Raw genomic sequence first — 25,168 nt, 5'->3', positions numbered from 1 at the left:
ATTTTGAAAGTCATCCTACACAATATAACAGAAATTATCTATAAAAACTACACAAAATTAACCAAAAATGCCAGAGAAATGAACAAAATTCACATCAAAAAAGAATAAACTCAATGACTCAAACATATAAAATTGCAGAAAATACATAAAAAAGAACATCAGAAAAATATATCATACAAGAACTGAAAAACAACAAATTCATAAAATTTACCAAAAATTTTAAGACAACTAAAAATGTTCAAAATGACAACAAAAACTACACAAAATTAACCAAAAAACACACAACGCAACTAAAAATACACAATATAACAGAAAAGATCTATATAAACAACAAAAATACACAAAATAAGCAGCAAAAATTGCACAAAAATACCAGATAAATTTACAAAATGACAACAAAAATAAACAATATGATTTCAAAAACACAGAAAATGAGAGAACAGTACACAAAATGACAAATAACACTTAAAAAACATCAGAAAACATACATACGACAACAAAAACACAGAATATTACACATCACAAACAAAAGGACAAAAAAATACACAAAAACAACCAAAAATTGCACAAAAATATCAGAAATATTTACAAAGTGACAACAGAAGTACACAAAATTACTGGCACAAGATGACAAAAGAAAAAAAAGACAACTGAAATGCACAAAATGACTCAAACATAAAATTATAGAAAATATACAAAAAAGAACACCAGAAAAAAATACATTAAATGACAACAGAAAAACAACAAATACGTCAAATGAACCCAAAATAAAAATGTACACAGGGACAAACAAAAATTACACAAAATTACATTATAATACTAATAATTATTATTAAGCTTTTTACAAAAACAAATGGGTTCAAATGAATGAAAGTCCAATAAAGCAGCAGCTCTGAGCAAAGGTTTCTAATACGTTGTTCACTGTCTCCAACAGTTTTTCCTCCTCTTTGTCAGAGACTAAATAGACTCATTAAAATGGATTTTCATTTAGTGTGTGTGTGTGTGTGTGTGTGTGCACAAAGATCAAAGTCCTTCCTCGCCTCACACCGTGGCTTAAGAATAATGTCAAACAGGAAAATGAGTTCAACATTTGGTGAGAACTTATTTCACGCTGTAATACCACCTCACGCACACACACACGCGCACACACACACGCATCACAGCAACCTTAATATCTCCAGCCCATTTTCACTTTCTGCCTCATCATTTAATCAAGCATTTTGGGGTCGCAGCATTTTATCCCCTAAATGTAACATTTGTTGTGCAAAAGAGCAACAATGCAAGAGTTAATACTTTTATCACAAAAATGTGTTTGTATCTTATCTGAGGGTCACATGATCAACATTCATGTCATCATTAAAATAACAACCAATCAGAGCGTTAACACAGGAAAACTACAAAAAGTTTGTGATTTTGTTGTTGTTTGGCATATTTTTCTCTCATTTTATGAACCCTTGTTGTTTTTGAATTTATTTACTGCTTTCTTGTCATTTTTCTTGTACTTGTTATCCTCTTGTCATTTTGTGTATTTATCTTGTGTTTTTGGAGCAATTTTGTGTGTTTTTATTGTCAATTTGTGTATTTTTATTGTCATTTTGTGCATTTATGTTGTTTTAAAGTGAGTTTTTTTTTAAGTCATTTTTTTGCGTTTACCTTGGTGGAGCTGCACAAAATTAGACTTGGGGCCGACAGTTGCCAAAATCAGTTAATTTTCTTAATTTTTTCCCAGCTTTATCTTTCACACACTATAGTAACCAAAAACACATTATTTCAAAAAGTGTAAACAGTGCTCAGTACTACTAGTGTTAATAAGAATTAAAAAAAAACAAAAAACACTGCTGTGAATTTGAATCTGATCAAAGCTGGGTCAACCAATGAGTTAAAAATATAAAAATATAAAAACAACGGGGAAACTATGGGGGAAAAAATCTACACAAATCGTATAAAGAAAGTGAAAATGAGAGGTGACAGGTTAAGGGTTAGAGATCGACAGTCGGTAAGTGATACTACCTTTATTTGACTGCTAACTGGATGTTTACAGAACGCCAACGCGCTTTAAATGAGGCGAGTGGAGGTTTGCGGGGGTTTCTAAGCAGAAATAGTGCATGAAGCAGCAGAAAAGCAGGCGGAGCGCAGGAGCCTGGGTGTGAATAGATCCGACACAAAGACGGCCTGGCCTTTGTTGGCCTCGGGGCTTTTCATCATCATCCCAGCTCGCCTCACAGTGACGGCTGGTGACAAAAAAGCCCGTTGGTGAGAGCTCCACAGGAAGGACGGAGCATCTAATACCCGTGGGAACTCTGACTGGGACACAGTAACAGCTCTGACTGGCTGCAATGGTTCCACATCTGCCACTAAAAGACAATGAAGACGTCACACGCAGTCCCACCACCGAGTCAACGACACGAGCAACACATTCTGCAGATTCTCCTGCTAATGCTAACTTCTCAGGATCACGTTTACAATGTTTTATTGTCATTTTCTGTGTTTTTATTGTCCTTTTGTACTGTATAATGTTCTGTTGCTTTGTGTATTTTTGTTGTAATAATGTGTGTTTTTGGAGTCAATTTGTGCATTTTTTTTTATTGTCATTTTGTGTGTTTTTGGTAATTTTCTGCCATTTTGTGTAATTTTCTGTCATTTTGTGTATTTTGGATTCATTGTGTCATATTTGTTTTGTCATTTTCTGTATATTTGTTGTAAAGTGTGTTTCTGGAGTAATTTTGTGTTTTTATTATTGTTTTCTGTATTTATCTATCTATCATTTTGTGTGGAATTGTTGTGTATTTTGGATTCATTTAGTTTTTTTTCTCTTGCCACTTTGTGTGTTTTTGGAATCATTGTGTATATTTTATCTTGTCATTTTGTGTATTTTGGTTGTAATGTGTGTTTTTATTGTTACTTTGTGTATTTCTCTGTCAATTTGTGTGGAATTGTTGTTTTTGGACTTATTTAGTGTTTTTTCTTGCAACTTTGTGTGTTTTTGGAATCATTGTGTATATTTTGTCTTGTCATTTTGATTATTTTTCCATCGTTTTGTGTATTTTTCTGTCATTTTGTTTATTTTGTTATAATAATGTGTGTTTTTTGAGTAATTTTCCATATTTTTATCATCATTTTGTAAATTGTTCAATAGCTTTTTGTATCTTTGTTGTAATAATGTGTGTTTTTGGAGTAATTTTGTGTGTTTTTATTGTCATTTTGTGTAATTCTCTGTAATTTTTGTATTTCTTGCCACTTTGTGTGCTCTTGGCGTCATTTGTGCATATTTTCTTGTCCTTTTAAATATTCTGTCATTTTGTGTATTTTTGTTATTTTGTGTGTTTTTGGAGTAATTTTGTGTGTTTTTCTGTCATCTTGTGTGCATTTGTTGTTTTTGGATTTATTTAGTGGTTTTTCTTGCCACTTTGTGTGCTTTTAGAATCATTGTGCAATGTGTGCATATTTTGTATATTTTTCTTATTTTGTGTTTTTTTTTTTTTGGAGTAATGTTGTGTTCTTATGGCCATTTTGTATATTTTTCTGCACATTCTGCAGCTTCTCCTCAGGATCAGGTTTCCAACATGTTTCCAGCTGCTGCTGTGAACGGAGACACGGCAGCTGCTGGGAACCAGTGGGACAGCTGTCCACGTACAAGTACAACTGTGACCAAGAGGACAACACAACACAACACAACGTAACACGTGTTGGACGACAACGACAACAGAAGCAACAGCAACAACAGGCGTTTAACAACTTCACCCACTGAGCAAGAATGTCACCGACAAAAATAGACGATAGCAGACAGAAATATAAAGAAAGCCTTTACTGGGAGTCGGTAGTGATGGGCTCGACTCCATCCAGACATTCTAGTTCAGATGGATTTGGGTTTTTCCATTTTAACTCAAAATAAACATTTATCAAAGTATTCAGTCAGTGAAAACATGAGAAATGTGTATTTTGGGGCACAGTAAAGAATGAAGTAAAAATGCTTTTATGCATCCGTCTACAGGACTCCACATCCCACAATGCAATGCACCAAACTTTCCAACGACGTCAACAAATTGAGTGTTTACAGTGGAGATCAAAGCAAACTTTTTGAGTGACAATTTGGGCACCACTGTGGGTACTCATACCCCACTTTGGGAACCTCGGCTTTAGTGGGAATAGTCATCATCCTAATCATACTCATAATATATTCGTAGACAGTATTAACTCATTAAGTTTGTAGTGCACGGTACGGTGTGTGTCATTTACAACATGGCCATTTCAAAACAGCCCATTCTTATTTGCAATGACGACCTGGGAGCAGTTAGCGGTGTGTTAAAGATGTGCATGTGCAACGCTGCCGTTTCGTTAGCATTAGCATTATAACAAAGTACCGTTGGGGCTGTTCAAACAGTTACAGTAAATCTTGTGTAAATGACTTCAGATTTGAAGTCAGATTTTACATAAAAATACCCAAAATGACTACCAAAATACAAAAAAATAACAGAAAAACGTACCAAATGAAAAGAAAAACACACAAAAATAATAGATTAATACAGAAAACGAGAACCGCAAAACACAAAAGACTTAATAACCCACAAAATTATTGAAAAACCCACAAAATCTGACAAAAATTCCATAAAATACCCCAAATTATTACCAAAATACAAAAAATAACAGAAAAATATACCAATCGACAACAAAAACACACAAAAATAATAGATTAATACAGAAAACGAGAACCGGAAAACCCAAGAAAAGCAAAAACACAAAATAACAGAAAAACCTACCACATGAGTACAATAACTTACAAAACTTACATAAAAATACCCAAAATGACTCCCAAAATACATAAAATAACAAATAAAATATTCAAAACGATCACTTAATATTCAGGTGACTTCAGATCAGTGAGGCTTGAGGATGCTTGTCGTGTTTCCTTTTTTTAAAATTTCAAAATAAAAGCTTGGTGAAAGTGATAAAAGCACCAGTCATGTGGAGGGGCCCCGAAACTACTTGTGGGACGCGGCGGGCAAATTCCCAGCAACAACAAAGAAAAAAGAGGGCACGGCGAGAGCTTTTTAGGCTTTTGTCGTCGACGGCCTATTCAGTGGAACACACACACACACACACGCGCGCTCACACACACACACACACACACACACACCATTTAATTAGAGAACAAGAGGCTGAGTTACTATTGCCACACAGCAGGAGTCCTTTCACACCATCGCTCCGTCTCCTCCGTGCATTTAAAGCTAATTATGAAGCGTGAACCCAACACGGGTTTTAAACATTGTGACAAAGTAGAAGCCGATTACTGCGAGTTTCATTCAAAGCGTTGCTAGTTGAACTTATTTTACTAAAACCATTTCACACCGATTGGACACGAACATCCAGAATCATCGTTCGCCGTCGCCTGCAGGTCTTTTAAAAACGTGACAGGCTGTGGTGTGTATGACTGCCATCCTGTCAGGTCTGATGGGATAATAAAAAGCTAAGGGGAGGGAAGATGATCCTTCCTGTGTAGCTCATAAATCCATCATGGCTCCTTCCTGGGCCTCCCCCCTCCCCCCTCCCACTCCAACCGAGGCCCTGAGCTATAACTGGGGAAAGGAGATTAGCCATCAGCGTAGGTGTACGGCTTCTATGGATCTGCTTGGATGCCGTCCGATTGCAAAATCGATGAAGGATGACAGAAATGAGAGATCTGGGTTTGCCACCACTGTATAAAATGTAATTTGGTCTGATGAGAATTGGGTGTATGTCACCGTTTTTGCAGTGCCAGGATTCTAGGAGGGAGCGGGGCATGTCACCGCTGCCTCTGCACTGAGTTTTTAATTATACTAATTCAGTTTTTGGATCCGTTTTGCAGGCAGAGAATCATTGGAGACAAGCAGGGTTGGGTTCAATTACATTTTTTAATTACAACTACATCTACATTACACTTTGATTATGATTACAGTGACTGGCGAAACACAAAAATCACTCAAAAACGCACATGACAGAAAAACACACAAAATGACAACAAAAACTTACAAAATTACACAAAATAACAGAAAAATATACCAACCGACAACAAAAACACAGAAAAATAATAGATTAGTACAGAAAACGAGAACCAGAAAACACAAAATACTCCCAATAACCCACTAAATCATAGAAAAACCCACAAAATCTTACAAAAATTACATGAAAATACCCCAAATGACTAGCAAAATACAAAAAATAACAGAAAAACATACCAATCGACAACAAAAACACACAAAACTAATAGAACACAGAAAACGAGAACCGGAAAACACAAAAGACTACCAATAACCCACAAAATCACAGGAAAACACAGAAAATGACAACAAAACTTACAGAGGACATAAGAATATACCAACGGCAACAAAAACACAGAAAAATAATAGATTAATACAGAAAATGAGGACCAGAAAATAACCCAAATTACAAAAACACATAAGAAATCTTACAAAAATTACATAAAAACACCCAAAATTACATAAAAATACTCAAAATAACAGAAAAATACACTAACCGACAACAAAAATACTGAAATAATCGATTAACACAGAAAACTTGTACCGGAAAACCAAAAACACACAAAATTACATTAAAATGCGCAAAATGACTACCAAAATAAATAAAATATACAAAACGCACACGTAATATTCAGGTGAGGTGAAGTAATAGAAAACAAGCTGCGAGAAACTTCTTTTTCTGAGATTGAAAAGCTTTAAAAATGACCTCATCGTGACTAGTGTGAAGCAGCTTCTCAGACGCCAACACGAGCTTTAGACGTGAGCGATTAGCGCGCTTTTTTTTTTTTTTTTTTAACAATGACGTTTAATTGTCAACTCTGAGGAATTTTTCCTGCTGGCTTTGACACACAAGTGCCACATTGAGGAGCAAATAAAGGATTCTATTCACTGCTCGGGTCCTTCACAGGAGAGCTCGGCAAGACACGACGGGAAAGTGGAAGAAAGAAACGGACTAGACGACGACTTATCAGATCTAAACAAGATGGAAACGTGAACAAAACGTCTGATCCATAAAGAGCAGACGTGGATCACATGCAAGCCTCATCTCGACATTAACGTAGAAAATGACAAAAACACACAAAAATCCCCCCGAAAATATACAAACCGACGACAAAAACACACAAAAATAATAGATCATTACAGAAAATGAGAATCGCAAAACACAAAACACACAAAAATGACAGAAAAACACGTAAAATGAGGTTAAAAACATACAAAAATGACATAAAAATATACAATAAAAATTACCCAAAATGACTAAATTACAAAAACTTACAATAATGACATAAAAAATACCCAAAACGACTACCAAAATAAAATAAAAATAACAGAAAATTATAAAAAAAAACCAACAAAAATATGCAAAATTACTCTAAAACCATACAGAATACAAAAAACAATTAGCAAATACACAAAATATGCAACACGTTGATAACCTGAAAACACAAAAAACAAACTGACAATAAAAACACACAAAAATAATAGTTCATTACAGAAAATGAGAAGCGGAAAACATAAAACACTCTCAAAAACACACAAAAATGACAGAAAAACATGTAAAATGAGGATAAAAACTTACAAAAATGACATAAAAAAAATACCCAAAACGACTACCAAAATAAAACAAATAACAGAAAATTATCAAAAAAAACAACAAAAATATGCAAAATTACTCTAAAAAACATACAGAATGACAGACAAATACAAAAAACAATGAGCAAATACACAAAAATAACAGACAAATATGCAAAACGTTGATAACCTAAAAACACAAAAAATGACCTCAAAATACAAAAAATAAGAATACACACAACAATAACAGAAATACAAAAAAAGTTTATTTTTAAAGGAAAGTTACACTTATCTGAAGGGTGGGGGGATCTGACACCAAATTATTTTTTTTTAAAGCAAAAACAATATTTTCTTTCTGTTTTTTTTAATACTAGTTTATTTATTTAATTAATAACATTTTTATCAGATTTTTTCAGGCACTTTTTGGATTTCTATTGAAAAATCACATGCAACATTGGGCATTGTTGATGTTAACAGTATTTTCTGTCCAAATAACACAGTTTCTAAAGAGCAGCTCAGACATTTTGAACACTTGAGTTTGACATGAAATGACTACATTAATGCGTGTATACAGTAATTCTTAGATGTGAGTCAGAGAAAAAGCAAAAAATAGAAGCGGTTTCCTGCAAGCTGTGTGCAGTTTGCACTTTGGCTGTCCCCAAGATGTATCCAAACAGGAAGGACATTGGATTATAAAAAGAAATGCTGGTAAATATGCCAAGCGATGCATCAATGTCAGATTTCCATAAAAGCTTTGCACAGGGAATGTAAGAAATCCGAGTGAATTAGAGATTCTAATAAACAAAAAAAGATTACAGTGAGGTGATGCTTCCTCTCCGGAAACTTGGCACGACTTGCTCCATAAATAAAAGCCAAAAGCTTTTACATTAAAGCAAAAAAAAAAAAAAAAAAAAAGGAGAGAAATAGTGTGGAGGAAAATGTTCTGCTGCTACTGTTAAGGTCACAGACGACGTCTCCACCCCCCCAGACCTGTCTGAGTGGGGGCCACCCTCCATCCTCCACTTGGCCCCTGGTGTTTAATTTAGAGCAAACAATACAAGTAAAGGTCACATAGCCAGTACAACAGACATAGGCAATTCGCGGCCCGGGGGCCACATGCGGCCCTTGGTCTAATTTTATGCGGCCCCCAAAAGTAAATTAACAAAATGACAGAAAAATAAACAACACAAGAGCAAGAATACACTAAAAAATACAAAAAATGACAACATTACAGAAAAAAACAGTAAAAGACAAGAGAAAAACACAGAAAATTCTCCAAAAACACACAAAACTACTACAAAAATGTACAAAACGACAACAAAAGTACACAAAAAGTCAAGAAAAACATGAAAAATGACTCCACAAACCCACAGTACTAACAAACAAGCAAAACGACAACAGAAAAACACAAAAATTACTCCAAAAAATGCAAAATGGCAGCACAATTACACAATAAGACTCCAAAAAAAACATTTATTTTACAACAAAAATACACAAAATGCCTCACAACGAGCAAGACGACAACAAACATACACAAAATGACAGAAAAACACACACAATCACAATAAAAAACTATCTGTTGTTTCCCGTATTAACGCTCAGATTGGTCATTATTCTAAATGCTGACATGAATGTTGATCATGTGACCTCAGATCAATAGAACACAGTTATAATCATATAAATATCTAGTGCGTCTGATTTCTCTGACTCAATACTGTGCAGAAAGACATGTCATGACATGACAGAAATGTCAATTCTGTGTCAAATATGTGCTGGAGATGAAATGAAATGAAAATTCTTGGCCAAAACCAAAAACCAAAAATGAGAAAACACCAGACCAAAAGCCAAAAACCAAAATAATTGATTATGCAAATGATTAGCAACATTGCATAGGCTACGAGTGAGTACTAACCTCAATAAAATTGCAATTGTATAAATTATTATCGATGGTTCAAAGAATAAATCATTCAAAAATATGTGAAAATATTTAACACACTGACATTCCAACAATGCAACCCTGGAATAACGAACCTAATGTGTTAGCTTTCTGTTAGCATCTCAAATGCTAACGGGTCCTAAATCACCTCTGAAATACACTAAAAACACATATCTATCATCTAATTTATTTCCTATCTATTGATTACCTTGTTAGGCTTCCTAATCAATGAAAATATAGGTTTTCATATTTTTGGTGTGGGCATCAGTACACCCCTAGATTTATATATTTTTTTAAATGGTAAAGTGTGGGAAAGCTTAATATGAAACATATTTTAATAATTATTAACTACATACTGTATGTGTAGAACTGTATGGTTCCCCTTTTATGCGTTAACATATAATGGACAATTTTTATAAAATTTTCATGGCAAATACAATTACAAAGTCAATTATCTGAACTCAATTACAATTCTAATTGATTTAAAGTGAAGAACATGGTGCGATTTGTGTATTCTTTTCTCCTTTTGTACGTTTATGTCACCATTTTGTGTATTTTTTCTCCTTTTGTATGTTTTTGTTGTCATTTTGTGTATTTTTTCTCCTTTTGTATGTTTTTGTTGTCATTTTGTGTATTTTTTTCTCCTTTTCTACGTTTTTGCCTTCATTTTGGGTTTTTTTTCTCTTTTTGTACGTTTTTGTTGTCATTTTATGTATTTTTCTTCTCCTCTTATACGTTTTTTTTCGTCATTTTGTGTGTTTTTTTCTCCTTTTGTATGTTTTTGTTGTCATTTTGACTCCGCCCACCCATTAACAAAAAGTGCACGTACTTGTGCGATATTTTCCCAAAACATTGCACACGTCAGATTGGCATTTTTGCTTGATTTTACTTTGATAAAAATCATAATGAAAATAATGTTAAGATAATGCACTTTCCTCATTTTCTGTCCGTTTTAGGGTTAGGGTTATCGTAAAATCAGAGGATGGATGCACATATTGGAAAAGCTTTAAAAAAAAAAAAATCAGATTTTCCTATTTCATCTTTTCATTAGCTGCTAATGTAACCACGAGTTCCTCTTTGGAAATGAAGCTTTTTGCTGGGAACGAAGCATCTTCTCTAATTGAACCAGAGATAAAACACGATGTCTCACTAAAAGCCTTCAGCCATCAGTTGCTCGTTTTTATCTCGGAGTCCGATTGCAGCGCGACGTCTCCAGATCCAGACTAACGACTAATGATTACAATCCGGGGACGGATGAAGACGATAATCACCCTGGTTCGACATGGCGTTTTCTCTCCCTAATATGTCCAATATGTCCTACGTGCTATCGAACGGCGTCTGACAGGTGAACCAATCACGTCTTGGGAGAAACAGAGAGTGCGTCCATCCTGTCTGCTGTTCCATCAGTAAACAAACAGACGAGATTATAAAGCAATTTACACAGATGGCAGGTGTCATTTCATTAAATGATTTCATATTTGTAAAAATATTTCATCCCTCTGTGTTCTTGTGGATTCCTTTTATTTTTCATGTCATTTTCTGTAAGTTTTCTGTAATTTTATTGTCATTTTGTTTATTTGTGTTTTCATTATATGTATTTTTGTAATCATTTTGTAAGTCTAGAGTCATTTTTCCTGTCATTTAATGTTTTTTTTTCTTCCTTTTGTATTTTTTTGGTGTTTTTTTTTGTTCTTTTGTGTGTTTTTGTCCCAATTTTTGTGTCCAGTGTTTATTATTATTTCTCTTTTCTCTCCTTTTGTAAAATATTTAGTCCATTTGTGTTCTTGTGGATTCATTTTACATAATTTTTAGTTTTTTGTTGTAGTTTTATGTATTTTTTCAGTCATTTTCTGTATTTCTGTTTTTATTTTATGTATTTTTATAATCATTTTGTAAGTCTAGTCATTTACTTTTTTTCCTGTCATTTATTGTGTATTTTTGTTCTCCTTGTGTGCTTTTGTTGTCATTTCTGTGTCATTTTATGTCATTTTCTGTATTTTTTGTTGTAGTTTTATGTAATTTTTGTTTAATTTTCTTTATTTTCATTTTATGTATTTTTATAATCATTTTGTAAGTCTAGAGTCATTTTGGTTTTTTCCTGTCATTTAATGTGTATTTTTATTTTCCCTTTGTACGTTTTTGTCGTCATTTTGTGTATTTTTTCTCTCCTTTTGTAAGTTTGTCATTTTGTGTATTTTTCTTCTCCTTTTGTACATTTTTGTCATCATTTTGTGTCTTTTTTCTCTTTTTGTACATGTTTGTTGTCATTTTGTGTATGTTTTTTTCTGTTTTTGTCATAATTTTGCATTTTTTTTCTCCTTTTGTACGTTTTTGCGTCATTTTGTGTGTTTTTTTCTCCATTTGTATGTTTTTGCTTCATTTTGAGTGTTTTTCTCCCTAATATGTCCTAGGTGAAATGGAAGCATCCAACACCATGGTGAACCAATAAACAGAGAGAGCGTCCTCCATCAGTAAACATCTGAGATTATGGAGCAATTTACACAGATGGCAGATCCCATCATTCCCGTGTCTCCTTTAGTAAGAAGGGTGTGACAGTTTGTGGAGGAAGAGGGGAGGGATGGGCCCAGCGATTGATCGGAACAGATCTCGTTATGTCACTGGCAATCAGGGCGATTGTCTGTGACTAAGGAGAGGGAATCAGCCAAAAATGTTCAGAGCCAAAAGGAGTGCGCGACGTGTCAAGTGTGATGCTTTCAAATGCATTTTTCAGAAGAAAAGAAGACGTTTTTTTCATCTTAGAAACACTGCAGTGAGATGAGCAGACAGGAAATGGAAAAGAAGTCCATTTAATCCTCACACAACAACAAACAATGTTTGCATAACGGCACAGATCTGGTTTCAAGCTCCAGCCCCAGATACAAACCCACGATGATGATGATGATTAATAATGCATGGATGGGAGTCTGGGGAGAAAACTGCACACTTTATGAGACTGAGCGCGATTACGGCTATTGATAGATTTAATGATGAGTGGTAAGGACAGGTGAGGTGAACGTCCCACCTGGAAACACACGCCCTGCAGTGACGCTCGGCTCCTGCTGATTTTATATTTCCTACCGTTGAGCTGCTTTCCTTATTTAAAGAATCTCATTATAATAACTATCTGCACAGTGGGGTTCTACAGTAATGTGGGAATTCATCAGAGAGCAGCGTTCATCATCAGAGCCCGACTGTGAGACACAGAAATCATTGTGAACACAGGGTTTGAAACTCTAATAAAGAAATGACACATTCCTCCTTTGAGGCCCAGGGGCCACAAAAATGTGCTTGTATCTGATCTGAGGACCACATTATAAATGTTCATGTCAGCATTTAGAATAATGACCAATCTGAGCAGTAACAAAGAGTTTGTGTTTTTCCTGTCATTTAGAGAGTTTTAGGAATCATTTTTGTGTCATTTTCATTGTTTTGGAGTCATTTTGTGTGTTTTTCATATTATTGTATGTCTGGAGTCATTTTTGTTTTTTTCTCGTCATTTTGTTGTTCCTTTTGTATGTTTTTGTAGTCATTTTGTGTATTTTTGTTCTCCTTTTGTGTGTTTTTGTTGTAATTCTTATATCCGGTGTCATTACATTATTTCTTCTTACATTTTGTATAATATTTAGTCTTTTGGTGTTCTTGTGGATTCATTTTAAGTCATTTTCTGTATTTTTGGTCGTAGTTTTATGTATTTTTTGTGTATTTCTGTTTTGTTATATTTTGTACATTTTATTATTTTTTTCCTGTCATTTTATGTTCTTTGCTGCTTCATTTGTATATTTTTGTTGAATTTAACATGTCTGGAGTGTATATATATATATATATATATATATATATATATATATATATATATATATGTATTTAAAGTATTTTAAATTATTATTTAAACTTATATAAGGGAGTCTTATATTTTCAGTATTTTCATTTTTAATGCAAACATACCAAAGAAGATGCATTAAGAAGTTACTGTTAGTTTTTGACACAAGCTGAAACACAGACAAAAATCAAAGTATTCATACATTTAACTGCTTCGGCGCTAACATCCACATACAGCTTGTTTAGTATGTTTTTATATTTCATTTTAAGTATATTTGTTATTGTTCTATGTATTTTCATTGCTGCTTTGTCTGTCAAATTTGTGTATTTTTGTTATTTTGTGTGTTTTGGAGGTCAGTTTGTGTATTGTTGATTTTTTATTATCATTTTTTATATATTTTTTTCTTTCATTTTATGTACTTTTGTTGTTTTTCTACATATTTTCATTGTCATTTTGTATTTTTTCTGTTATATTTGTGTATTTTTCTGCACATCTGTGTACTTTTGTCTGTTTAAGGGGGAATTTTCATTTGATTTTTATGTTAGTTTTTGACACAAGCTGCAACACAGACAAAAATCAAAGTGCTAATACATTTCGCTGCTTCAGCGCTAACATCCACATACAGTTTGAACTCTGATCGTTAAATGAAAGTAAAACCTGCTTGCAGTCTTACTCAAAGGAGTAATCCACCAAACTTGGCCCTCAACCACCTGTAAACAAGCGGCTTTTGTTCAGTCTTTGGTAAAAGTTGCACACAACACTAATGAGCAATGCAATGATGGTTAGCATGATGCCACCAGAGTCACATTGAAGTTAAAAGGAAGTGAATGACGGAGGTAGAATCTGATAACGTACTGTTACACACACACACACACACACACACTGCCCAGCGCATATAGATTTATGACTCTCAATCCTGGCCTGATTACACTTTTATAATCCCACAGGATTACATAGCATAAATATTCCATCTAAAGGGATTTTATATAATATCAACCCATCCTTTGAAGCCATAACCTTCAGCGTTTCTAGAAAAGGTTTAAGGGACGAGGACGGCGACGTTTGCACACACCTCACACCTCGCTTTATGTTGAAACATCCATAATGTATTCCCACAAAGTTAGTCTAAAGCAGTGTTTCCCAAACTTTATTGCCCCATGTGCCCTTTATTTCCTATCACAACTCATGTTATACATTATTTATTTGTATCTGCAGGCTCGTCTAAGCTTTTCCCTGTGTCTCGTTAACATTAACTTTGAATTTAGGCCTTTTTACTCATTTATTTCTGATGTTTTACTGGTTTTAGAATTTGAACTTCACCTTTTGGTGGATTTGAAAGAGTTCTGACACAAATTATTATTGATGGATGAGGAAAAAAAATCTGTGTTCGTGTAAAAAAAACATGATAACGCAAAAGAATAAACAGACAAATGTTTCTGTGAACCCCTAGGGCAACACGTACCCCCAAAGGTGCGTTTACACTGAACAAGACCTGTATTCACAAGGCGAATACGTATTTAGCAATTTGAAATAATTGGCAGAAATAACGACCTGTATCTGGATTTGTTAACAAGTTTGTTCTTTTTACTAATTAAATAGAAAGAAATAATGCAGGAAAAACAGGAGACTGACCTTGACCTTAAATATGACCTTGAGAGAAGGTCAAGGAAGAAGAAGAAGAAGAAGAAGAAGAAGAAGAAGAAGAAGAAGAAGAAGAAGAAGAAGAAGAAGAAGAAGAAGAAGAAGAAGAAGAAGAAGAAGAAGAAGAAGAGAAGAAGAAGAAGAAGAAGAAGAAGAAGAAGAAGAAGAAGAAGAAGAAGAAGAAGAAGAAGAAGAAGAAGAAGAAGAAAAAGAAGAAGAAGAAGAAGAGAAGAAGAAAAGAAGAAGAAGAAGAAGAAGAAAAGAAGTTTACTGCTGCTAATTGGGTCAAAGTTGAACAAAAGGCTGATGATGATGAGGAAGAGGAAGAGGAAGAGCTGAGCTCGTTAAAAGGATGATGAGGAAGTAAACGGACGGAGTTCCTCAAGTTTCCCTCAACGCTCTGATGAAATCGACTGCAAAATTGCTGCAGGTTTATTTTATCTGCTCGTTTCTTTTGAACGATAAAGAAAAGGTTCGCTTGTCCTTTGATAACCGCTCAGTGCTGAAGTCGTTTACAACTATTAACTCTAAAATGTTGCTAAATAAAGGTTGTTATCATAGAAAATCAGTCAGTTTTTTGGGGTAATTTTTTCTATTTTTGATGCTTTGTATGTTTTTTTATACTTTTTTATGCATATTTGTTATTGTTCTATGTACTTTCAATGTTTAGTGTGTTTTTCTATTAAATTTGTGTATTTTCTGTTGTCCTTGTATATGTTTTTTTCTACTTCTGTGTGTTTTTGTTATTTTGTGTGTTTTGGGTGTCATTTTGTGTATTTTTGATGTTTGTGCGTTTCTATTGTTATTTTTTATATAATTTTCTGTATTTTTGTTATTGTTCAATAAAGTTTCATTATGTTGTATGTTTTCTGTGATAAATTTGTGTATTTTTTTGTCGTATGTGTTTTTCTGTACATCTTTTGTTATTTTGTGTGTTTTGGGGGGAATTATTTTATTTTTGATATTGTTTTGTGTGTGTTTTTATTGTCCTGTTATATATCTTTCTGTCATTTTATGCATTTTTGTTGTTTTTTATGAATTTTCATTGTCGTTTTATATGTTTTTCTGTTATATTTGTGTTTTTTTGTTGTATGTTTTTCTGTACTTCTGTTTACTTTTGTTATTTTGTGTCTTTTGGGGAAATAATTTAGTTTTTTTTTATGTTTTTTAGTATGTTTTTTATATTTCCTTCTGTCATTTTATGTATATTTGTTATTGTTCTATGTATTTTACATTTTTTTTATTATCATTTTTCATATATTTTTCTTTCATTTTATGTACTTTTGTCTTTCTACGCATTTCATTGTGATTTTGTATCTTTTTCTGTTATATTTGTGAATGTTTCTGTACATCTGTGTAATTTTGTCTGTTTTGGGGGGAATTTTTCTGTTGTTTTGTGTATTTTTATTGTCGTTTTACATATCTTTCTGTCATTTTATGTATTCTTGTTATCGTTCTGTGTATTTTCATTATCGTTTTGCATGTTTTTTTGTTACGTTAGTGCATTTCTGTTGTCCTTATACGTATTTTTCTGTCATTTCTTTATGTATTTTGGAGTAAGTTTGTGCGTTTACTTTGGCCTCCAAACTTAATTGGACATTTCACAAATTATCTGGCTACGTAATCACTTCAAGAGAAGAGAAAAGGAAACGCAAACGACAGCTACAGTCAGACGTCTTTACACATGTGCGGAGCAAAGAACAGATAATTCCTGAATTAAAGTTTAATTAGCGTTTAGGATCGATGCTAACTGTTTTCCCTGAGTGCTCTACATGATGCATGGCTTTCATTAAAGAATCACATGTGCCCAGCTATCAGTCGTCACTATAATTTGTCCTGCAGGCCGTTGGTGCCACTTGATATTTCTTTTCCCGCTCTATTTGTGGCGTTCAGCAAACCAACACCTCCTAAGAACAGTGACTCAGGAAAACATGGAGAGGATGCCCAGAGGGGGGGGGGGAAGCCGTGTGAGGGGACTGATGAGTGGGAGCACAGAGGGTGTCAAAGCGTCCGTAACGGCCCCATTAGCTATAGTCCCTCATCCTGCTCCGCCTGCCGTTAGATGTACGACTCAGCGGGAACACATTTTATAGACAAAGTGTGAACCAGGGGGACATTAATCACCTCCTCTAATCAAAGCTCACTGCTAACAATACAGACACCACCGTGTTCAGCCATTTATCAAGCCCCGCCCATCCCATCCCCAACCTTAGCAGTGAGATGCTCTTCATTAGCTGATGAAGGTTTAAACTAAAGCAGAAGTCGTCAGTTTCACCAGGAAAGACACGGGATTGGCTCAGCTCGTTTGTACCTATTGATCATTGGCCACGGTTACATGATGTTTTTTAAGTCGGAATGAGTTATTCCGAATTAAATCATTCGGAATTAAAGTGTTCTGCTTTGTGTTTACATTGAAATAGTAATTTCGAATTGAGGATTACATGGAAAACCGGTTTATTCGGCTTTAGTTAATTCTAGTTTAGGTCTGGGGGCTGGGAAGGCTCTGATTGGACAGGGGGGCGAACATGAAGTATTCACGTCTATCAGGAAAAACACACCACAAACCTTTTATTTTCAGCTTCAACATAGAAGACCACATGAGAACTGTTTTCTCTTTTATTTTTGTTGTAGTTTTGAAGCAGCAGCTGAACAATAACGCACGGTTTCACTTTGCCGCACGCAGTAGAAGAGAGATAGTGCAGCAACAGCTGTTCTACCTTCACTATACAGAAGAAATGTACTTGTATCAATAGTGATGCTCTGGTGCTTCATGTCCTAATGAAGGCGTTCTGTTTACCTACGTCCATGTGTGTAAAGTGTGTGTGTCCATGTAAATGTCTGCATGTTTATACTTCCATCCATCCACTCTTCATTATATCTGTCTCGGCTCTAGTCTGGGTGACCGTCTTGGAGTATGTCGTCATCAGCGCGTCATCACGAGAAGTCGCGCACGCGCAGAACGACTGAAGTTAACTTAAAGCGGAATTAAGTGTTTACAAGAAAGAGGAAATATTTAATTCGGAATTAAAATCGGAATAAACCAGCCACCTAATTCTGATTTAAGTTTGACTTGGAATTAAATTAGCATTAGGAATTAAGTGTTTACATGATCAGTTTAAAGAGGATTTAACTTTTATTCTGATTTAAAGAGGAATTAAAGCCCCAGTGTAAACGTGGCCAATGAAACTGCAAAGAGCTTCAGTAGGACCGATCGGACGCTTTGATAGGCCGGATTTGGACCACAGGCCTGAAGTTTGACACGCACGCTTCAGATTCTGGAGAATTTAGCCCAGTAAAACGTTAGCCAGCGTCGTAATCCAGCATACACCGAATAAATCCTGGACGTTAGAGCAAAAACAGGGAATCTAGCCTATAGGACAGGCCCAAAATGAAAAGAAATATATATAAAATGACAATATAAACACACAAAACATTAAAAAAATATACAGAAAATGTTATAAAATGACAGTGAAAACACACAAAACATAAAAAAAATAAAAAACAATTCCCCCCAAAACACATAAAATAACAAAAAAAAACCAAAAGTATAGAAAAATATACAAAATACAAGCAGCAATGTTTGACCAAAGTCGTCCCTACAATGAATTCCCTCAGCAGCAGAGTAAACCATGTGTGGCATGACTGATAATCTGAGTGAATTCAAACGCTGACGGTCTGTTGCCATCTACAAACGACTGCTTTAAAGTCTTGCATCATCTGGGCAAACACGCTGACAATGAAGCGAACGCAGCCGCTTCCTCTGCATTCAACAGCTCCTCCTCATCCTCCTCTTCCTCACTTAGAGCTCATCACAAGGCCGTCTGTGTCTGCAGCCGAGTATCGACACACAACAGATGGAAATTGAATTCTTTTAATCAGGCTGAATAACGGCCAGCACATAAAACGCCTCCTGTTCTGCTGGAGACATGATGATGATGATGATGATGCAGCGCAAGGCCGACGCACTCCAAGAGCCCTTTTCTTCTTTTTCTGTTCCTTCTTTAGCAGGAAGTGACAGTTTTATAGACAATGTTTCCATTTACAATGCTCCAAATAAGCCATAACTCCCAGTGTAAACAGTGTAAATCCTCCTAATGTAACGTATGATTGACTTAAAGCCCAGGTTTAGTGATGATGTGTTTAATGTTTCCATCAATCACAGACTGTGAGCTCATGGAACACAGCAAAGACCACTTTAACGCAAATAATAAATTCACCCAGCAGATTGATTCAGGCTCACACAACAAGAGGAAACCTCATGCATTCACAAAGCTACAATTATTATTATAGTATTGCAAGGACGAAAACTGCTGGCCCGGGGGCCAAATGTGGCCCTCGGCTTAAATTTGTGTGGCCCAAAAGGTAAATGCCCAATTTGACTGCAAAAACCAGCAACAACAAAAACATAAAAATAAGAGAAAAATACATAAAATGACAAAAATGTAAAAAAAATGGAACAAGAAAAAAAATAAAAATCACAAAAAGGAGTGTAAAATATACAAAATATCAACAAAAATAACAGCAAAGACAAAAAAATTAATAAACACACAAAATGACAACAAGAAACACAAAAAATGGGATGACAATATAAAAAATTACAATAAAAACACAGTAACACTAACTCTTGTCTTATTGTATTTATGAATTGTTGTCATTTTGAAGTTTTTAACCCATTTGTGTTTTTGTATGGTTACTTTGTGTAATTTTTTTGTCATTTTAATGTAGTTTTTGTTTTACATTTATTTTTATATATATATATGTCTGGACACTTTTTTTCTCCAGTAATTTTAGGTATATTTGTTCTCCTTTTGTGTGTTTATGAAATAATTTTGTGTGTCTGTTGTCTTTGTGTATGTCCAGTGTCATTTTTGTAACGTTTTTAATCCTTTTGTGTTCTTGTGTGGTCACTGTGTAATTGTTTTTGTCTATTTAAGTGGTTCCTGTTGTAGTTTTAGATATTTCTTTAATCTTTTTGGGCATTTATTTTGGAGACAGCACAAAAATGGACCAAGGGGCCGCATGTGGCCCACGTGCCACCAGTTGCCCACCTCCGATCCAAGTGTATTAATTTAACATGGAAGACACCCGATGCCCCCCGCTGCTCCTTCCTGTCCCCAGCAGGGGGGCGTGGGGACGTGGGAGCGTGTCCGCGTCTTGTAAAACCTCAGTCACAAATATTTTGGCAACGCAGCGAATTATTGAGAGCTCGTCTGCTCAGACCCGTCATCCATCAGAACGCTTTCTGCCAAGTCGACAGATTCTCATGGTGGGCAAGTCAGGAGGGGGGAAAGGCCTCTCAGGTTCTGTTTCAGCACTTAGCCACAGTGTGTGTGTGTGTGTGTGTGCCCTGCAGGCTTTGGCCTTTCATTGGGTGTAAAATACAGCCTCTACGATGGCAGTAAACCATGTCACAGACCAATTTAGCCGTCTCACAGTTCCACTCGTGATTGTTCCAACTGAACGTGAAGCGTGTCGTTTACAATCAGGCCTGGAATAGTTTCCTCCTGCAGAGCAATGATGATCGTTGTCAGTGAATAATCTAATATTAGGTCCAATGAACAGCCAAAGGTCACGTTAACATGAGTCTGAAACAAGGAGGGACTGACTGATGGTTGAACGATGCAAAAGTGCTTTTATTTTCTCACCCACTACGTGAATGGGTCAAATGTCAATTTTAAGGACTTCACGTTCAACTTTCCTGTTGCATCGAAAGTAAAAAAGTACAAGTTTAGCACTAGGCCTGGGCAATATATCGAGAATCAAGATATGTAGGCAACTTTTATCACAGAAAAAAATGTGTTTGTTTGATCGGAGGGTCACGTGATCAACATTCATGTCAGCATTTAGAATAATGAGCGACCTGAGCATTAATACAAGAAAGAACAAAGACTTTTAATAGTCGTTTTGTGTGTTTTTCTGTCATTCTGTGTATGTTTGTTGTTGTCTTGCTCGTTGTAAAGCATTTTATGCATTTCTCTTGTCCTTTTGTGTATTTTTCCTGTAAAATATGTGTTTTTTAGAGTCATATTGTGTATTTGTTTGTGTGTCATTTTGCATTCACAATTTTTTTTTGTGTATATCTGTTGTCGTTTTGCATGTTTGTTAGTACTATGGGTTTGCGGAGTATTTTTTTGTGTTTTTCTTGTCTTTGAAATTTGCCAAATACATTCTCCTCGTTAGAGTTCTTTTTATTATTTTACTTCCGCAACTCCTTTGTCCTGGGTCTCCTCCATAGGTTATTAATGCAGCACTAATCACATGTATGTCATCTCCCCCTACGAATATTTATCGTAAGTGGAGTATTTTATTCACTTCAACCTACCAGTAAAAAGATCAGAAAAACTTTTCTCCCTATAACATTCAGTTTCAATGTGTGACCTTGACCTTCGCTCAAGGTCACATTTAAGTTCAAAGAACTCTTCAGAAAAGTGAACAAAGTGAGATCTCAACACTCTCAGTACAACAAAGCTCAACCAAAACAAAAAAAAAATACTTTTTTCCCTAGAACTTGGCCACAAATTGAGATCCAGTGCTCAGACTGGTACCATTGAACAACATTTCCTTTCAATGTGTGACCTTGACCTGCGCTCAAGGTCATATTTAAGGTCAAGATTGGTCTTCTGTTGTTCCTGCATTAAAACTTTCTATTTAATTAGCAAAAAGAACAAACTTATTACCAAATCCAGATACAGGTCGTTATTTCTGCCAATTTTTTCAATTTTTAATTGCAGAATACAGGTCTTGCCTAATTACTGTTGTCATTATTATTATGCATATTATATGAGACATTTTCACGATATATTCCCATAGAAAACAGGTGAATGAATGTGTAGCAAATGGACAAATGTCAAATTTTGCTGATATCTCTATGACACTGACTAAACTAAACCCTCATGTTTCACATTCCATTATTTTTCCCCATAAACGTGTCTAACTAGTGTAACAAACAGACATTCCTGCAATGTAACCTCACCTGATTTCAGCGTAACCCTAACCTCAGCTTCTGTAAGTCATATGAAGAATCTAAATAGAGCATTAATAACAGTAGTTGAGTCTATTATCTCTGTATTTAGCATGTTTGGTACCATTTCAGGAAGTTTAATAGCCAGTAGAGTCATTGAAACAGGGGAACTGATGCTGAAATGGGAAAAAGGAAATAGAATTGAGGAAATTTTGAAGTTTTGGGAGGCAGCAGACAATTCCCAGTGGGTTTGAGCACCAGAAAAGGCCAGCAAATTACAAGAAATGGATCATTTATACTTAATTAACATACAAAAACATTTTAAACTATTTACTCATCAATGCCCACATTCTTTTATACGTCCTATAAGTTGATGTGGATGCTAGGTAATATGGCCCCTAGGGGGCAGCTAGGAGTAAACAGTTTATTAAAATGATTTCTACAGTGACTCGGGTGCTTTCACACCAGCACTATCTGGTCCACTTGAAGTAGACTCGAGTTCGGCGCACCTGTAAATTCGGTTTGTTTGGGCTGGTGTGAAAGTGGACCAATTTGATTTGGTTCGAACTAAAGAACCGTACCGAGACCACCTCCAGATAGTAGTCTCGGTACGGTTCCAAGCGGAGTTCAGTGCGCTACGTAGCCTCCGTAGCACGCCGCACAGTGTATTTTGGGAAGCGCTAACTTCATTTCTTCACACGAGTTTGGTTTGAAGCTAACGAGCGATGAATCTGGGTCGCAAATGTGTTTTAAAGAGGAGGTACAGTGTCTGATAAAAATTATGACCACAGTAGTGCTCAACTGTCGAGCACCCACAAAAACGCTGAAATACTTGCAATTTTCATAGTTCATTTATAGCAGTTGGTTCCTTTGCAAAAACACTGGTGTGAATGAGAACCGAACTAGTTGAGGATCTAATGGAACCAGTCTACTGGACTAACGGGTGTGAAAGCACCCAGTGAACAAAACACATCGAGTGACAGAAAACACAGAATTCACTTCCACAAACAGAAATGTATCAAGCAGAAATTACATTCTGACACAAATATATATCCTCACATGCATGTTTTGGGAAAATTCTTACAAAATCCTTCATTTTTCCTTAAATTACGACAAAATATTTCACTCAATTAAATAGAAATTGGTCACAAAATCTAGTAAATTTTAACGTGCAGATCGTTTTGGGACTAGAATTTAAAACTTATTGCTTGGATACGGTCAGTTTCCTACATATTTTGAGTTTTATGTAAACGTAGAAGTGATGTAAACTAACTAGGGCACAATAATGTTGAAATTACTCATTTTCCTGCATGAAAATCTGTGTCTCACGTGAGATCAAACTGCTCTGTATTTGGCCCCTGAACTAAAATGTGTAGAAAAACAATGCTCCCAGTTTTTACGAACGCATTCGCCTTCAGGAGATGTAAAAACCCAGTGGGAGCTGAGTACACCCCCTGGTCCTGAACACAGTCTGCAATAAAATAAAATAAAAACACCCTGAAGCAACGCCACCACCTTTACCTGATGAAGCTGCTGCTGCAGCAGCAGAGGACACATGTTGTTCATCCATCTTTACAGCAGGTTACTGCACAATGGAGCATCCAAACACACACCTGTGTTTTATTATCGACTTCAAAACAATCAATCTGTGGTTAGAGGACAACCTGGGGACGCTGAATAGACCCAAAGAGTCTCCAAAGAGATCAAAATAAATAGAAAAGGACAAAAGCAGCACAAACACATTCCTGATCCTGGTCCTCCACATGTTTCAGCCTCCATCCACAAAGCACTGCACACGCACGCTCCCCGAGAACAAGGATGGATGCAAGGATGGATGGACGAGTCCAACTTACCGAGCTTTCCCCGGGACTCCTCCAGCTTCTGGATCCGGTTCTCCAGGAAAAACATGGCCACTATGAACGCCAGCAGCGCAAGAAGCTGCAACTTGGGCGGCATCATGATTCTGAGCAGCCCCATCAAATCATCCAGAGAGAGAGTGGCTCAGTCCATGGTCGGAGGTGGAGGCACTGGACACACACACACACACACACACACACACACACACACACACACACACACACACACACACACACACACACACACACACACACACACACACACACACACACACACACACACACACGACGTTACAAAGAGACTACATATATGTGGAGTGGGCTGTGATCCATGTGCTTATCTCACCTCAGTAACGGTGTGTTCATCCTGGCCTCAGCCGTACGGGGGTCTCCACAGAGCGGTCAGTGTTGGTAAATGTGTCCGCTGCTGCTGCTGCTGCTGCTCCGGTGCAGCTCTGTCTCTCCGTCCGTCCGTCTGTCTGTGTCTGTCCGCTCCGCTTCTCCGTCACTAAACGCTGCGATCATTGGACGACGACAGACCAGTCCACGGGCAGAGCGCCGCCTCCCCATTGGTCCACTCTGGTGTCAGCTCAGGCCCGGATTGGACCGTTCACACACGTGCACATTGTGACGCAGCCAGCAGGGGGCGCGCTTCCGCCTCAGCGCTGCGTTCAGGGCTTCTCGGAAAATCACTATGGGTTATTATTATTTTCAAATTGCTCATCATTGAGTTGCTGAATTACGGAAGAGCTTCCACAGGAGAGAATATATTTTGAATCACATTGCACCAACAATATAAACATATTGTATGAATAATATAATCAGACTGCACAAACATGATATTGTATTGTACAAACATTATAATCTTATTATACAAACATGATATTATATTGTACAAATAATACAATTATATTGTATGAGCAATACAATCATATTGATAAACCATATAATGATATTGTACAAACATGATATTATAATGTAAGAACAATACAATCATATGGTACACCAAGTCAAATTCCTTGTACTGTCCTTAAAACGGTACATGGCCAATAAAACATTTCTGATTCTGATAAACAATATAATTGTATTGTATAAACATGGTATTATATTGTATGAGTAACATAATAATGATCAAAGTTTTTCGATGACTTTAAAGGCAAAGGAAGTACCATTTAAAATTCTGTAAAACATTTTTTTTCCTATTAAGTTTGATCATTCATTTTAGATTTATTTTCAAAAGTGGTGCTGTGACAATTCATTTAAGTCTGGTTATGATTTATTCCACTTTAGTTATAATAATAATAATAATAATAATAATAATAATAATAATAATAATAATAATAATAATAATAATAATAATAATAAATTATG

General features: G+C 35.6%; 1 protein-coding gene across 1 annotated transcript in view; it reads right to left on the bottom strand.

Moving 5' to 3' along the window:
- hs2st1a (heparan sulfate 2-O-sulfotransferase 1a) overlaps nucleotides 1-24,316 on the bottom strand; it is a 29,557-nt gene extending 5,241 nt beyond the window's left edge. Inside the window, exons 1-2 of the mRNA XM_028472902.1 lie at nucleotides 24,144-24,316; nucleotides 23,795-23,968 (exon numbers count right to left, since the gene is read on the bottom strand). Of these exons, the coding sequence (XP_028328703.1) occupies nucleotides 23,795-23,918 (124 nt within the window). The 5' untranslated portion in view covers nucleotides 23,919-23,968; nucleotides 24,144-24,316. The remainder of the gene's footprint in view (nucleotides 1-23,794; nucleotides 23,969-24,143) is intronic.
- Between the last annotated feature and the right edge of the window lie 852 nt (nucleotides 24,317-25,168).

This window comes from Gouania willdenowi, chromosome 17 (assembly GCF_900634775.1).
Source record: "Gouania willdenowi chromosome 17, fGouWil2.1, whole genome shotgun sequence".
Lineage (NCBI taxonomy): Eukaryota > Metazoa > Chordata > Actinopteri > Blenniiformes > Gobiesocidae > Gouania > Gouania willdenowi.
The sequence above is the reverse complement of the archived record's forward strand: the minus strand, read 5'-3'. Positions and strand labels throughout refer to the sequence as shown.